The following is a 17,971-nucleotide window of genomic DNA, read 5'->3' as shown; positions in this document are numbered from 1 at the left end:
GAAGCCATTTTGCAGCAGGTGTGAAGGACACTGCGGATTGTCATGGACGTTCGAGAGCAGCAGAGCATTTAGGATGAATTGTTTGTTAGGATAGCGAAACAGTAACTTACCTACCAACATCACTCATGTGAATCACTGCCCTTATATTTGATTTGAAGAGCTGAGTCGACACGAGGGACTTGCAGATAGAGAGGGACACCCCTGCTCTAACAGCATTCGGTAGCTTGTTCCACCGTCAGGGAACCGTGAACGAGAAAAGTTTGGACTGTGATCGCCTTGTTTGCAGACACCGCGAATCCAGACGAGGTTCCATAGGTGCAGCTGATTCTAACTGAAGATGTAGAATCAAGCCACATGATTGAGTTCAAGTGGATGGGTGCAGACCACAGAGTCGCTCTCAGTGGCTTGAATTTGATTTGGGCGGCCATGGGTAGCAGGTCCATGGGAAGTGAGATATGTGAGCTCTGATTAAAGACCAGACACATTCTGGAGCACCTGTTTGATGTTGTGCTGGAGAGATTGATCGGCTGAGACGTTTAAGAGTTCAGTCTTTGGATGTTTAGCTCCAGGTTCGCGTTCCTTCCTTCATGTGGTTAAGTCTGAATCAATTTTTATTTACTGTTTCGAACTCACCGGACAGAAAGTTGGATGTGATAGGACACGCAGGGCTGAATAATGTAGAGCTGATATCTGGAAGTTAAGCACATTTAATCCTCTTCAACCCTCTATGACCTACATCTGACTCTGAGTACATACAAAGAGACATTTATATATATATCTAAAGACGTATAGCTCCATCCAACAGTCAGCTGATCACGGTACCACCTTCAGAACGTACCATACAGATAGTCTGTATATCTGGAGGTCTACTTTGATTCTAGGTGGGAGGAGAGTAAATCAGAGCCTTTGAGTGTGGGACATTATATTTGTATACAACTAATTCGATGTGGGGATTAAACATATGTTGTGCTGTTTGGCCGGTGGACTCTAAGTGCATCTTGCACCATCATATCTACATGTACTCACAGAAACTGAGGGCGAACACATGGATCCAGGTGTTTGAACGTGAGATCAGTTACATACATCAAATTCCATTTCCTCTTTCTCTGCCTAAACTCTGCCTTTGATCGACAGCTTCACTATTACTGCCTCGGGTCCTGACTTACTCAACGTCAATCTTGAAGATCATGGCCACGTGCCGAAGCTGTAAATGTATCAGTCCGATGGCCAAGACTACTGTGCGGGATCTCAAGACCTGGAAAAGAAACTATGTGGAATTAGGAAAAGTATGAAGAATATTTGGGCTTGCTTGCTTGAGTTTAAAGACACAGAAACAAAATATCAGCCACTCGTACTTTGACTATTCAAAGTGGTTCCAACACTGTTCAAACCCAGAGAAATCCCAAAATAAAGCCAACATCTCCCGATATAGACACTCGAGCAATACCGAGTCAGTCTCAGCTGTCAATCATGATGTTTCACCCTGTTTTTATAGCAGCGAATAAGTAATCAAATCACACGTGGCCTCATTTGGATTTTCTCGTATTCTTTCACCTTAAGTTTTCTTTTGAGAATTAGGGTTTTACCTTCGATACAGCTCCAGCTCTGTGGTCTCCAAGAACTGTTCTGACCCATTTGCTTTGACACTTTACTGGACGCAGCTCATTGATAAACCTGCTGTGTATTAATGGCCAACATGGGCGGATTGCTGCAGCGCTGCCAAAAACAACCGCGACTCCACCCAACTGCTAAACAGCTTTAGTCTGAAATGATGTTTTGTTATCTCCCACATTCTTGTTCTGTCATTGTTTGTTTTTCATTTAGTCTTGCTTCTTGCCTTCAGCTCAGCGTTAAGGCCAGTGTAATGGAATACTTTCCCAGAAACATCTTTTAATAACGGGCAATACCAATTTACCACCCTGCACTGTCCAAATGTTCGCCAGGCAAGGATAAAGTCACACGGACAAAAAACAAAACAAAAGCAGTTACAGATATTCTGCTGGGGTTACTGTACCATGACCTCAATGGGTGAAAGTTTTAGCAATTTCTTCAATGATTCATATAAATTCTTATCAAAAATGTAAATGTTCTCTGTTTTAATTCGTTGAAATACATTTTTTTTAAACTACCTTGTGGAAACATTGCCTTGGAGATAGATCGCTGTTCCAGCTGAATTGGAGATTTGGATTTTTACCTCAGCAGATGTTTAAAACAGCATGAATGCATTACCTCTTTTCTTTTCCAACTATTTGTCATTAAGTCCTGGATTCAGAATTTCAGTTTTCCAGGCTGATTCTCTGACCCCCAAATATTCAGCCTCAGTTTGCCTTTCTCTCTGGGCTTTTCGCTGTTAGCTCAGTGTGTTGTGAAATGCAATATGTAGCCTGTCTCCAGTGCAGAAAACTGGACCTTATTAGCACCTTGAGCTAACAGTGCTAACCTGCTAACAGTCCATTGGCAGTGAATCAGAGAGCTAACCAATGCACACTAAGTCAGAGCCAGAGTTAGCTTGCTGGGTGATGATGGACACAGTAAATTAAATTAACTAGACTCTCCATCATCGCTGTCAGCTCTGCAGGGCCGGCTGTCCACAAGGCATGAATCTGCAGCACTGAAAATCAGGTCAGGAGCTCCGTGCAACATTACGCTGTATAGACAGATGCCAAAAAAGAACCGTGTATTTTGTAAAATCATTTCCATAAAGTCCTGCGAGGTTTTGGTAACATGGAAACTGCAGAGGACTGAGAGGAATGAAGCTGTTAATGGAGAATGTTTTGGCCAAGAAACTTTTTTTCATGACGCCCGCTCTAAAGAACATCGGGGATTTGTGACAAGAGGTGAAAGTGAAGAGACGTGTTCAGGCACTCGTAAATGAGAGGAGAGAGAAAATGATTGTAACAAGGTGAAGCAAAGGACTGAAGACAGAGACATCATCTGTATTTAAAAAAATACTTTTACATGTAATACGTATAGTACCAGAAGTAAAGGTACTTTTCCTGCAGTATAGTCTGAATCAGAATCATTTATATATTAATGTTGCAGCTGATAAACGTGGGGCAGTTTTAATAACTGTACATATTGTATTACTGGATTGCTTGTGAGTTTCCTCCTGGGGATCAACACTGCGATTGTCAATACTATAATTATAATTTATTGCTTGTTTACTAATCTGAACTTGTTTATGTCACTAGTAACACACTGATCATTAGACAAACATAGGATTGTGCAGTATTGGATTAGAAGAAGGAGGTGGCAGAAAAAAGAAACTGTCAAGTTAAGTACAACCTCAACATTGACATGTCAGTCAATTGTTTCAGAGGTTGGGGACAATTCAAAGAATTCTCAGATGGTGGAGTTGTCGTACGCTGGATCAAAAGCAGAGAGGTTTGGAAACGATGATGATGAAGTGTCCTGCATTCTCTCCCCTGATTAGTTCTTATCAGTGACGTCTCAGTGAAAGCAAATCATTTCTAACCTTTACTGACAGCTACAGCTCCACCTTGTAGTCGGTCCAAGAAAATAAACCCCCGCTCTTACTTTGCACCACTGCCGACTAACTGAGTTACTAAATATTGTGTTACTACCCTACACTGTTGTCACTGAGCAGCTCTCTAAAACAAATCCAGATGATGTTTCCCCGCTGATGATACTCAGCTGTTGTGGGCTCATGGTAAACACAGTGGAACGTTGCATCACGTTTTCTGAGCAGAAATGGAAAGACTGATTATTTCGACAATCCGTTCCTCTGTCTTTCCACCTGGTTTCCGTCTGGTTCCAAACAAACCTCAACAGCCACCACCAAGAGCAGTAAAACTTTCAGAGAGTGAGGAGATTTGTGATCTTTTCCCCAAACATGACAGGAAAATGTCCTGGCGTAAATCACTTACAGCACGTATGAGACTTCTTTATGGCAGATGTCCTGCAGAGATACTTCACTTCCCCCTCCGGGCTCTGCAGGCATCACGAGCAAAGGCTGAACAGGTAGATCGCAGATTAACATCATTATTACATTATTGTTATCTCTTGACAGATTTGGTTTTTTCAAGGTTTTAAAACATATTTAACATTTTAACCTCCTCACTGAAGTTAAGCCTTTTAACCTTACGAGTGAGATTTAATTTCTATGACATTTGCAATTGTCTGCATTTTGTCCCAATTACTGTTTTTAATAACTGACACCCGGGAGTTCTATGCACATGATAACAGTGCACTGGCGTTTAAACTGCCAAAATAAAGAATAATAGTCATAATAAGAAAATTGCACATCATGTTTCCATCGCTGTCGATCAGAGTTGATAAAGAATTGAATCTAATGCAGTGAATGCCGTTTGTATCCATTGCAGATAAAAGCCAGATGTTAGTGAGTGTTAGTGGTTTTTTTGGACCAGTGGAAATGGGGCTTCTTAGTGTCAGTACCTGTGAGAGGCAGCGCAGGTATAGATTTTTATTGTATCCCTCCTGTGTGCAGCTCATCCGTCCTGTCGTTGACTGAGAAAACTTATTTCATATTTAACCTCTGACCGCTCACTCTTATTTTAAAACCCCCCTGAGAGGGAATAAATCCAGATCTTTATCTTTGCAGTAAATATCTCTGGATTAGAAGTGAGGTGGGAGTGAAATGTAGGTTTTTGGGACAGCACGCAGGTGTGCCTGGTTTTTTTTTTGCACATGGACATTTGTGCTAGCATGTGAACATGACTGGTTCATTGGGGAAAAGGAAACAGGGTAACCTCATCTCTCTCTTTATGTCTCATGTAGAAGATGTAAGTTTGAGATTACCCTCAGCTCCAGAGGTAATTGTGTATACAATCCATACATGAGCTCAGTCGAAGCTCAACATGCTTCCAAGAACAACACCTGACTTTCCAGTTTTCAGAAATCCGATCACGGGCTGATAAGACCTGATTGCTATTTCTGAAACACACACCGGATCAACGCTATCGTCACTATGTCAACATTGTCACGTGCGGTGCCGTCGTGTGGATGAGGTTCAATTCTCCAGTGAATCTCTTTCTGTTATTTGTTGAACTGGACCCAAATGTAGACAAATAAAGAAAAAGCAAGTTCTGGAAAGATATTGAATAAAAAATAAACAGGCTTACACTTACAGTAGGCTCACAGGGAAAATAACTTCAATCTCTCGTGCTGTGTGAGCTGGAATCAAACGACAACAGTTCTGAAATCACAGCGTTTGTCCGTTGAGTCTGGTGATAAGTGTTTATTATTACCTGTGTTCAGAACTGTGTCCCTCATGCCACTCCATGCAACAAGGTTCAAATCACAGCTCTCCTCTGCTGCTGTGATATGAAGCGTGCTGCGGCTCGGAGAGAAGGATCATCTTGTGTTTGTCAAGAGATTCATGATAATAACATCTGGCATGAAAGAGGAATTCTTCAGTCATGCCACCTCTGTGTGTTGGCTCATGTCTCGCTTTTGCTTTTGTAAAAAGTAAAACCAGAAGTGTAATTACCCAATGTGTAACAACAAATAACACACACACACACACACACACACACACACACACACACACACACACACACACACACACACACACACACACACACACACACACACACACACACACACAGGGCTCAGGAATGCTTACCTGCTGTGGAGCCTTGACTCTTGCTTGTCTGACCATCTCTATCCCCCACTCTAAAAAAGCAGGGTCAGCCAGGAGTTCATCTCTCATCCAAAACAAGCTTCTAGAATGATTTGGTAAAATAATGAATCCACGAAAATACGGGAATTATAATGGAGGAAATCAGTGAAAAGGTTGAAAAACACCCAAACACAGAGGAAGACATCACCTCCTTGTTGTGATGGAAGTTATGGAAGTTGTTTTATATATTAGGTTTTGAAATGGCCAATGAAAGATGCCTTGTTGAGATATTGAGATATTGCTGTCTCGTGTGTATTGATATTCATATTCACTGATCAGAACTGTGTCAGCCAGACTTTGCTGCAGGGTGTGACTGTGGTCTGCACGTGACGGCTACGTGCTAAACTTAAACTTTCGCTCAGTGCACGTGCTCTTGCTCAGCACACGTTTTGAGTAATTTCCCTCAATAAGCCCTGTGGCTGCTCCACTGATAATAAACTCTAAACGCAACCTCTTTTAGGAGTAATAACCATCATGCTGCTTTGGGACTTGCTGCAGGGTATGTGGCTATTAGTTTGCCTCAGAGAAGAAGGAAGCTTCAAATAAAGGTAAATCAAAGAGAATGAATTCACAGCTTCTCTCCTCTGCCCAGCGTATGTGCTGTGCTCTGTCGTCAGCAGCGTGACAACATGCCTGCGTGCGCTCTCTCCCTCTGACTCATGCACAAACACAATTGATTACCTCTCAGCCGTCTGCATCCCCCTCTGTGTCGATGTCCGCCCGTTATCTGCTGTACATGCAGTGTGACTCACCTTTAACCTTTTGTGCCTCTTATTACTCAACGACCCGACACATTTGTTAGAGGGCAGTTCTAATCTCTCCACCATCAACGCGCTTCCAAGCACAAAACAATTATCATCTCGACTGTTTGTGCCATTTGTCACAAATAATAACCTGTAAAAGGTCAGAGCTAATATTAGGCTGCAGAGGGCCGGGAACCAAAGCTTCTTCAACATTATGCACGTCGGTTTTCTGAGATTGAGTGAATGAAGTAAATAAAGGTAGAATTAAGGCAGAACGCAAATTCCTTCTCCATTGTTTATTCTGTGAAATGACAAGTTTTCATATCAGCACAAACATAAAGGCTCATATCGGTTGATATTATCCACCAACTGTTATTTAAGTTGTTATGTTTTTTCCAGTTCTACAAACATTGTTGAAAGAGTTGATGGGGTAATAATTGTCATTAACTGACCAGGGAGGAATTCCTTCCAAGTACAAATCTAATGTAGGAAAAGTGGATGAAGCCCACAATCTTTTTAATGTGCAAAAATGCTTTTCAGAGTTCAGCTATATTTGAGCAGGTCAGCCGTGTCGAGTGTGGCAGTAAGCGGTGCCACAGGGTTCTCCCCACAAACAGCCTGAGACGAAACAGTTGCTCTTCACTTTAACATGAATTCACAGAACTCTTATTGCTTTCAGTTGCTGCTGGAGTCTAAGCTGCTCAGCTCTGTCTCTGCCATGTGTCCCCCTGAGTTCCTCCCATGTGTCTCTGTTCATGTGTCTCTGTTCATGTGTCTCTGTTCATGTGTCTCTGTTCATGTCTCTCTCTGGCAGCTCAGTTGCTGCTTTTTGAATCCAGGGACAGATTGGCCAGCTAGTCTCAGTTCAACTCTCCCTGTTCTCCTCCGCTGAAAAGCTAATGGTCCTTTCCGTCAAGATTATGCTGAAAATATCAGAGGAGATTCAGGAAAAATATTTTACGATATCTCATTAATCCTGTGTTGACCCTGTGACCCCCCCCCCCACTCCTTCAAAATCTGCCTACTTGTTGTGACGAGCTGCGAACTGCAGGGATCAGGCATTAAGATAAGACGAGATATTTTGACAACACGTGACACTGTGGACTCCCTCTGCCTCGTGCTGCAGTTTCAGTTGTTTATAGAAGACGTACGTATGTATGTGTTACACTTGTACTTCACCATCTGTTTAACCTGGAGAGACATTTATTCTACAATGTAAATGTCTGTATGAAAATCAACAGATTCAACGCAGAAACTAAACGAGGCCTCCGTGCACACAGCAGATAGATGCACGTGTATATACAATGTGTACCCAGTAATCATGAGTGGGACTTGAACATTAGGATCATAAATATTTATACCCGTGATGCATTTGAAGGCCCAGGGCTGCTATGGAAATGCAGCACTGCTGGTGCTTTTGATGAGAACGTCCATTCGGGTACAGTAGCTGGTTCAATCCAATCAAAACAAGCGGCTGCTGCTCCGTCTGTTCAAAGGAGACAACCTTACATAAGCTGAGTGACCGGCCAACCTTTGTTCTGCCTCCGGATTTGACTAATTGGATCATTGCTCACTCAAGCTTTCATAATGCCAAACAGACAGCTGACAAAAAAAAAAAGACGCAGACTAAGAGTTTAAAGTAGGCAGAGCGATGCGAGATGTCTAATTAGTGTCTGGTTGATGGTTGATGATCAACTCATGATTCAACATCTTAGTTTAATCTAAGATGATGAATGAGAGTCAAATACCAGCAATGACAGAATATCATCTTTGAATCTGTGTGTTAGTTTATATCAGCGATTAAATAATCTGTAATCACTCACTTGAGTTTGAGTGATTAATTCAGAATTGCATTTCCAAGAGGGAATATAATAATAATAATTATTATAACTAGATTATCAGCAGAAAAAAGAAGTTGTATACTTACACATTGGGATTCACACCATGTTCAACCATGAGTTAAGGGTAATCATGCACGTCAGATGAATGGATAAAGTTCCTCTTCTGTCTTTTCCATTGAAACAAAGTGTTGTAACTATTCTAACAGTCCGCAGTTTGTTTGGATGCATCATAAACGTCTGTGAGCTGCCTGAGGCCTGTTTGGTGAACCAACAGGTCGATTGTGTGAGTTGTAACTATGACTGTAGGGGAGCAAGCACCCGATGCTTGTTTTGCAACAGCAACTTTTTTTTAGTTTAGTTTATTCATGAATCTTTAATCCTTCCAGTGCCAGAGTACAGTATGTTTATGTGACAACACTTGAACTGCGACTGCTCCTATTGTGTGAGACTGTAGTGTTTGATGGTTTCTGTTTACGGAGCTGTTTCATCGACGCCCTCTGTTGATTTGATGTGCATGTCAGTCAGAATGATGATTGCCAACCAATCAAATATGACTTCCTCTTGCAGCTGTCATCTTTCCAATGTCATCGTGGTTATTATCGCTTTGCATCAAGTCACAATCATTTCTCAGTTCGGGGATTAGTACACTGAGCAAACACTGAACATCATCCAGGCCTGTTGAAGTCTGACAGAAACAGAAGTGTAACAAGAACCTGATAATCCCTCACCTGCTCTGGTTTTATTCTGTCACTGTTATGGTTTGTCATGTTGTTTATCCCATCGCTCTCTCTCCCCAGCCTTTCTCTCCCGCTCAGACGTGAGAGGCCATTAAAGCAGCCTCAGACTGAAGGCTGTAATCCTTTCAGCTGTGTCTTTACCAGAAACACAGTCTCGTGTCCTTGGCTTCCAGGAGAGGTGGAAAGATTTTCTTTGTGTCCGGCCACCTCGTGTTTTGGTTTCCATGCACCGCAACCTCTTTTGTAACTATGGCTGGTTGACGATGGTGTCAGTGAGACTCTGCTCCGACACGCACAGGACGTTTTGCAAAGGGATGATGCATGTTTCATTGATTTGATGTCCATGTCAGTCATATGTTGAACACGGTGGACAAGAGACAATAGCAGAAATAAGAAATGTTATCGCCTAAGTAACTTAGTATTATTTGGTGCTTAAAATGTAATTGCACTGAAAACCTTCTATTTTATTCATTTGTTTTTTCTTTTGCTTTGTATTTTGTGAAGCACTTCGTAACCTTGTTTGGATGAGAGCTATACAACTTTTTATTATTATCGTTTATTTATCCTTTTGTGCACGTCACACTTCTTCTGTTTTGAGCCACGTTCCTGTCAAAGAATGATGTGAGTTCCAAACAGCAACATTGAGGAACTGAGAACGAGACAACATGTCCCCACACTCTGTTCCACAAAAGAATAGAAGAACAAAATCACAGAAACACATTTGCATTCTCTGGTTCCTTGTTGTAATTTCAAACATCACAAATAAATGTAAACCTAATTAAACTTGATTCATGCATCTGCACATATTTGGTGACATTAGTAACCAGGCAGACCAACAAGAAATGAGGGAACTCAGTCGATACATGTGACTGCAACACCCTCTCCCTATTCAACAGTGTGTGTGTGTGTGTGTGTGTGTGTGTGTGTGCGTGTCCCTCCACATAAGGCTACATGGCTTAACACAATGGCCTGTTCTCACATCAGCACAGTGCATTTGAATAGCAAAGGCTATTGGGGCAGGAGCAATGGGTGGAGGTTAACAACCGCAGTGTAAAACAGTATCTGTCACGCACGCACACACACACACACACACACACACTGATCTCAGTTTTTCTGGCCTCTTGTCTTATCTGGTTTTGCGGATCCTCTGTCTCCCTCTTTGTTTTTGTTTTTGTCTTTCATTCTTGTTTTTAAGCTGTGAGGATCCCCCCCTCTTTCTCTCTGTCTGTCTCAGAGTCCAGGCTAATGATCCTCCGCCGGCCTCCGTCTCCCCTTCCTCTCTTGTTGACATCTCAACAGTGTGAGAGGAGGAGGTGCTGAAAATAAAATAAAATTCTGAGGAATAACTTATTTTTGTCCCTGTGAACTGTAAAAACTGTAAAGTTCTCCCCCTCACTGAGGATCCCATTGATCACCACTGCCTCCCACCCCTTCTGTGACAGTTTGGAGGATGCTGCCAGCCTTCCTGCATGTATAACACCCCATTCATTTACCCCCCCCCCCCCCCACCTCACCTCCTCCTCCTCTTTTTTGCCTCAGCCCCTCCCCCTGTTTTCCCCCCTTCCACCTGACTGGCCAATGGGACCAGACGGGCTTGTCCGGGCGTAGAATGACCGGGGGGGGAGAGGGAGGCAGGGGGTGGGGATGACCGCTTGGCCAGGACCAAACACCCTGCCAGCCAGACAGGCAGGAGCAGAGGGGCAGAGAGGACACGGGCGTCCATGCAATCTGTGGTGTCTGACTGGATAAATTGTCTCTGTCTGAATTAAACTCCTTTGCCTGATGCCTCCACAGAGCAACAGGTGTGAAGGAAGAGGTTCCTGAGGAAGAAGAGGAGGAGACACACTGGATCTAAAGCATGCACTGAAATTCAACAGGGCCAAAGTGTCAAATCTGATGTCAGTAGCTGTCAGCACAGACGTCTGACTCGTACACTCTGAGTCCTGCACGATGCCGGCAGGAGGAAGGAGGTTTTCAGACATGGAGATGTTAGTGGGGATGGAGGACGAGCAAAGGGACACAGCCAGGAGCAGGGCTGGGAGCTGTGTGGAGTTTTACACAGTCAGAGTAAGTTGTCTTGAATCATTTGTTTCACAGTTGCCATTATTGAGGTTGAGAAGGAGGTTTTCTGCTTCTGATCTGTGGAATATGAGAAATGTAGGACACACACCAGACTGGAAAATGTTGTATTTTTGTGCGGGAAGTGAGAGAATGTTAGGAAATTTCACAGCTCTCTTCACAGGAGCACACCAAGAATGTGTTTTCACACTTGTTGCATCTCGGAGCGGAGAAAACAGCCTGGAGCGTCACACCGCCTGGTTCTGAATCATAGAAATGAATGAAGCAGCTCATGTCCACAGTGGGAATAGTTTATGATGCTCACAGTGAATAGTTCTGATGCACCGAACTTTAATCAAAACTAATAAGAAATCAAATACTGACAAACACAATTTTCATAAAGCAACATAAAGTCCAGTTAGACTGACGTCTGATAATGTTGAATTGTTGCCCGGCCCCAACTATTCAAAGCAGGAACACAAATTTATGTCCACACAGCTTTTCAAATCAGACGTTACAAGAGAAAGGAAAAAAAGTTAACGCCATAATTGGAGCCCAGGTTGAAAAACAGTTCAAAATGTGTGCTTAAGCTTTCCTTCATAACCTGGGTCTTTGTGTGTTTTCATGCTGATACACATCTCCACAATTCAATAAAGTGCACATAGTGTCTATGATATTTAGAGGGATAAGTTGAACTGTTGTTGTAACCACTTCTCTGTGGCTCAGTTAAAGCCGGCAGACCTGAAGAGATTTGTGTGTGATTGGAAGGAGCTGAGCTGTTCGAGGAGGGTCTGGCTCATTCAGCCAGATGCTCAAACTGCTGCAGAAAAGCTGAACCTGGTGGGAGTTTATTTCTCAGCTACACTCTGGGTTAATGACCACAAACTCTTGCAACAGTTCCTAACTTTTGTTGAGTGTTCTTGCAGCATGCTTGATGATGTTGGATGGATCTGAAGTTCTATGTTTGTTCAACATCAGACCAACATTTTATTACTCCTCACTGTGGTGATACACTGGTGAAGAAGGACTTTCCATTTGAAAAGACCTTCGACATCCACATTGCAAAGCTTTAGATCTATAACACATCACTTTATTTCTGTTTCTGGGCCGCTAACATGAACATGTTTGGAAATGCTGCTGGCCCCATTTTAGTTTGAAAACTCCAGGGCTGCGTTTTTGGTATAAACGGGCAGAATTGGTTATGTTTGGAAAGGTGACGGTTTCACCTAAATCCCTCATCTTGCTTTTCATAATTGCTTCTTCTTCGTAGTATTTTCTGTAACTAAGCACCAAGCTGCAGGGCAGACAACCTGCTCCATGTTTAGACTGTAAATAAAGATGGACGACGCATCCCCTCTCCCCCCCACTATCCAGAAATAAAGTCAAAACACGCTGCAAAAGAACACTGCCATCTTGTGCCAATGGCGTGATTTGGAGCCAGAGTAGGTGCAGTCATGATGAGGGGATGGGGCAGTGCTCAGTGTCCTGAGGGTATTTATTTTATCATTACATTTATATCATCAAATAACTTAATTAAAACCAAACTTATGGGGAAACATCAGTGTGATATGAACTACCTAGAATGACAGACATTTTAGTTTTGTCCATGTGCCATCTGCTAACACGGAGGAGGTGAGGTTTATGAGCTATACTACAGCGAGTCATGTCGTCCATCTTTGTAGACAGACTATGATTTACCAGCATGCTCATGCCCAGTGTACGTGAACGGTCACGTGTGTTCGCATGGACAGAGATTTCTTGTAAAGCGGAGCGAGTTGCTCATCAGGATGGAGATCATTTTAGTTTTAAAACACTATCACACTTTGCGTTTGGTGATTCTGTCCAGAGGGGCTTGTCATACAAGAACTCACTGTACAGACAGAGCTTTACATGCAATTTGATGAGTGTGTCTGTGCAAGGCCGTCGACAGTCGACCAAAAATGCACGAGTAGAAAACGGAGCAGGTGTTGCTGTAAATTACAGAGTATTCAATATGCAGAGAATCTGATAGTTGACTGAAAACATTGTTGAAAGTCTTCATTATAAACATGTGATACGCAGCTGAACCTGATCATTGTCGACAGTTGACGATCACAACAAAGTGTTACCTGATGGTGTTGGGGCATGTTTCAGCAGGCGGGGGAAACAGATACTGTCTCCAGCTCAGCTGCTTGTGAAGAAGGTCTGTTCGAGATCAGCGCTGGCAGCAGCGAACTGACACGGCTCAGAGAGCAGCGAGGCAGATGTCCAACTTTGTCAATCTGAATTCCTGCAGGAAGAAACACTGACTGTCTCTGTTTTGTCATCACATTTGGACGTTATTCACGACTGCGTCTCAGCCTCCACCAACCCTGAACATGACAAACCTCCATGGTGGTTTGCATTTTACTAAACGACTTGAATTTGAGTTCTTTCTCCGCATTAGGTCGTGTGATGCTCATTCATTTTAATGCCATGCAGTATAAAGAACGTCAATGTCAGAATAGTCATGTGCTGCAGTTCTTCTTTCAAAAACTACACTTCTTCTTTTGTGGTCTGTATTCTGTATCTTTGGCCGGGCTACGCGCACACACACGGTAAAATCTGGATTTATAGAGTGAGAGAGGTGTAAATGTGAGTGTTTGTGTACAGTAGGAAGTCAGGTGGCTTCACGTGAGGCGGCCCACAGACCGGACAGACTCAGAGGAATGCTGCTTTTGTGTGGAGTGAAACTGCTGCTGGCTCTTTGTTCAAAACCAGGCTGCTGTTGCACTGTACACCCCCCCTTAAAACAGCAATGTAAAAATATATGTAGTACAATGTATTAAAAAGAACTTTATTAAAGAAGTAAAAGGTTCCTGCAGCCCCATGTTTGCCTGCGTTTCCACTGCAGATTAGGTAAACTAGCCTGCAGACGTACAAGCTGTTCCACTCCAGTCCACCAGGCAGCAGTAAAGCAGAAAACGAAACGATGACAAAACGATTGATCGAGCATCACTACTTTATGATATATTGATTTGCAAATGGGATCATTGCCCTTGTATGAACTCTGTATTTGAAACATTCAAAATGTTTTACTATTTATCCACGAGACTGAGCTGTTGAAAGGAAACGCTGGAGCACACGAATGTACTGTGTGACGAACCCAACCCAAAATGTTCCTGTCCTTTCGTAGACTACCTGGCCAGGGGGTTTTTGTTGAGTGGAAATATTTCTCTGTAAGTCCCTGAAAACTTTTCTGGTTCCTGTTACATGATTCATCGATTCATTGTGACGGAGCTATCACTTGAAAATACACTGGTGTGTCTGATCCTTTGAATAGATTTCCTCACTAACTTCAAACCATCAACATATTTGAGCGGACGAACCATGAAGAAGCGACTCAGAGGTCAGCGTGTGTGGAGAGAGAATGACGGCCTGTGTGTGTTCAACACAGCCCAGTGTCTGATACTATATCAGCTATACATGTGCACAGAAACATATACGCTCACAGTGAGAGTTCAGAAGTTCAGCGAATCATTAAAGTTATCTCCTGACTCTTCCAGGTATATCATTACTGCCCCTGAGTCATAACAAGTCAGGCCGGGCTCTTACACTGTATATGTATTTAGACATGTATGGTGCCTGTGTATGCAGCTCTGTGTGCGGGTTCACAGGGTCAATGATCATGTTATATGAAGCGATTGTTTTCACGTAACTGATTCAATGCATGTACAGTGTCTGTGTGTGTGTGTGTGTGTGTGTGTGTGTGTGTGAGAAAGAATCCTTCGGGGGTATCTCCTCAGTGTGTCCCGGTTTGAAGGGGAATCCCAACAAAGACAAAACAAATTTACCAACTGTCCAGTCGCTTTTGTGTAATACTGCTAATAAACAGAGTGAAAACATAACCTCCTTGATGAAGATAATAATTGTTCTTGCAAGTTTAAGATTTGCCCCAAATGACTTGAAGACTAAAAGACCAGACACTTGATCACCTTTAATTTCGGATGACTGGGATATAAGGACTCGTTAGATATGTGACACGACTTGCTTGAGGTGAGATTATTTACCAATTAACCATCAATTTTGTATCCATCACTCTATTTCCTGATCAAGTGTTCTTCATGGGTGGCCATTTTGCTTTAAAAAAGAGGCCTCTTTACACGTCACCAGCAGAGCTTTGCTTCCCCAAAGAAACAAGAGCAAGGGATTCAACGTCAGGAGGCATTATGTCTCTTCAGCTTCAGACGGCGGTCTGACACTGCAGGTTGTGAAGTTCGAGGCATCAGGGTGGCGGCAGGAGGTATTAGGCCAGCTGTGAAAGGGAGGGATTAGGTTGAGGAGAAGTAAGGGAGAATGGCTATCAGGGTAAAGAGAAGAGAAAAGTTTAGTCTTCCAGAGGGAGGAAAGGATTTGAGATGGAAGGAATGTAGGATAGGAAACAAGGAGAAAAAAGGATAAAGGTTTTGATGAGATGGCATCTGGCAGAACTTGGCGCCGCTCCGATAAACTTCAGTGAGAGAAGTAGCTCCCTCTGCTGCTGCATGTTTGAACACACTGCCTGAACAACATAGACAGAATCCCCCTTTACCTACAGTACCTGAAGGGATCACCTGTTCCATCGCAACAACCACCATGTGTCACATGACTGTAATTTGTTGCCATGGACTTGTGACGAAGGAGCGCGAACCTGTGGCCAAACAACTTCACCCACTGTGTTTCCATTGCAACTGCACAAAACACAACTGTCGTCCAATCAGCAGCTGATCTTCAGAGAGAGAGAGAGAGAGACTGAGAGCTGTGTGTGTGTGTGTGTGTGTGTGTGTGTGTGTGTGTGTGTGTGCACTCGTAAACCATCTGTGAAGTAATTTGGTCATTAAGTTGGGTGATTATTTGGGAGACCTAGTGTAAAAACATGTTTGGGTCTATTTTCCTTCCATGCTGTTTGAAGACAAACACGTATACAGTGTGAAAAGAGTGAAGCATATTCAAGGAAGCAGTAACAAGTTCTGCAGTCGAGGCTGAGCAAAGAACACAACGAACACACATGGAGAAGAGTAGAGAGAAATCAAAATGGGGAGTGTTATTCATCAGTAAGAATTTCATGACCTGTCGATGGAAATTTAAGTTTTGGAAATTGGACGGTCGTCAATTTTTATTGTGGACTTGGACATTGCAAAGCTTTTCTCTGTAGTTTCAGACTTTAACATGTTAGGATAACAAACCGAACAGATCTCTTACATTTACAAAAGAATCAAACGCACAACTCGTGTGTCTGTTGGCAAAATGTGGAGGACAAGCAGCTGCAGCTGATGTTGGAAAACTGTTGACGCTCGTTGGCCTAAAGCAGTTTTTTCCCTTTTAAATCAACATTAGTTTGGTAATGATCACCTGGTCAATGTGCTGAGTGCCTTGCAGATTTCACATTCAACCTAATAAGTCTAAAGTGGTCCACTTGTAAAATGTATCCCGAAACAAATAAGGGCCCTGTTCGGCAAACATGCAGTGATGATTTCTGGCCCAAATGAAATAAGGACAACCTTTGGTACCTTTGGTTCACATGTGGTATTGTTACGGCTAACATGTGGCCCAGATGTGGGCCAAAACAATTTTGCTTGTTTCCTCCAGCAGCTGCAGGTTTGTTCTGACCTGGTCCTTTGCTGAATGTCTTCCCCAGCCTCTCTCCCCATTTCAGACTTAAAATATCCAGAAAACCTATTTATGGATCCATTCATTTATTATTTATCCACATCCACTACAGGATTTAATTGGTTCTTCCTCAGATCATCCCTCAACAGAAAATGGAAATCGGTCCAGTAGCATTTTGAGTAATCCTGCGAACAAACAAGCAAACAAATGAAAACATAAGCTCGTCTGCAGAGGTAATCATCTCTCTCTCCTCTTGTTCTGAAAAATCGATCTCAAATTGTACATCACACTGTGCAGGAGAGCGTGACATGTGGTCTGATATTATATTCATCTTCCTGTTTCTCATAATGGTTTGACTTAACCAAAGTCCTGCGTCCAATCTTTGTCTCGATGGGACGGATAGCATCTCATTTAATGTCACTAACCCTCATGGCTGTGGAGACACAGCGGCTGCTGATATGATTTGTGTCTGATTGTTCGTGCCTGTTGCTTCAGATACATCTAGTGGTTATTGTTCTGCTGACTGAGAGGCTTAAGAGAACACTGATGGTACAAGAGATGTTCTGCAATGTAGCTGCAGAAAAGATAAGTCATGGTACCAAGCATTTCATCTTATCTTTTCTTCAACATTTGACCATAATTTAAAATGTAAATGTTTGCAAAATCACTTATGCATCAAAATGAACAAACCACATATTGCTCTGTTACCCAGTTACCACGACCAAAGTGAAGTTTATCTTGCAGAGCACTTTGCAGCAGATAAGGTTTTCAGATGTGGATATGGAGGCAGAGAAGATTGTGTTAGCCACATGATATCTGAGAGAGCTGAAGGGCGGTTTGAAGAGACGGAGAGAGAGAATAAGAAAGACAAAAGAGAGATTATGAAAACGGAGACCAACCACCAAGTTCATCGATAGCATCTGGGTTATTTTTAACCCAGGCCTCGTGATGTGATGCCACTTTTCTCCTCGACAGCAGCCCATACTGCGCTATGGCAACGCAGACTTTAATGGCTTATTGAACACACACACACGTACGACCCTCTCATCGGACACCCAGGAGTGTTCTCTGAGACACGCTCCACATAAAACACATGAAACTCACAGTGGAATATAATGAACTAATCTTTTTGTGTCGTCACAATGTTATGGAAAAGGTTTGGTGAGGATGAGGCATAAAAACAACCCGGACTGGCTCAAGAGAAGCTCACAGTTAAATTAAGTTTTTGAGGTTAGACCTTCATCGTCACACTTATACAATAATAAACACAGGGAACAGCTGCAGTTAAGAGAAAGAATTCAAATGGTTTGAACTGTGAAATGA

At 42.8% G+C, this 17,971-nt stretch overlaps 1 protein-coding gene across 1 annotated transcript in view; it reads left to right on the top strand.

Moving 5' to 3' along the window:
• The first annotated feature begins 10,812 nt into the window (after positions 1-10,812).
• Positions 10,813-17,971, top strand: part of LOC109637989 (rho GTPase-activating protein 20-like) — a 46,292-nt gene continuing 39,133 nt past the window's right edge. Inside the window, exon 1 of the mRNA XM_069533062.1 lies at positions 10,813-11,050. Within this exon, the coding sequence (XP_069389163.1) occupies positions 10,934-11,050 (117 nt within the window). The 5' untranslated portion in view covers positions 10,813-10,933. The remainder of the gene's footprint in view (positions 11,051-17,971) is intronic.

Source organism: Paralichthys olivaceus, chromosome 10 (assembly GCF_024713975.1).
Source record: "Paralichthys olivaceus isolate ysfri-2021 chromosome 10, ASM2471397v2, whole genome shotgun sequence".
NCBI classification, from domain to species: Eukaryota; Metazoa; Chordata; class Actinopteri; order Pleuronectiformes; family Paralichthyidae; genus Paralichthys; species Paralichthys olivaceus.
This window is presented reverse-complemented; position numbering and strand designations above follow the sequence as displayed.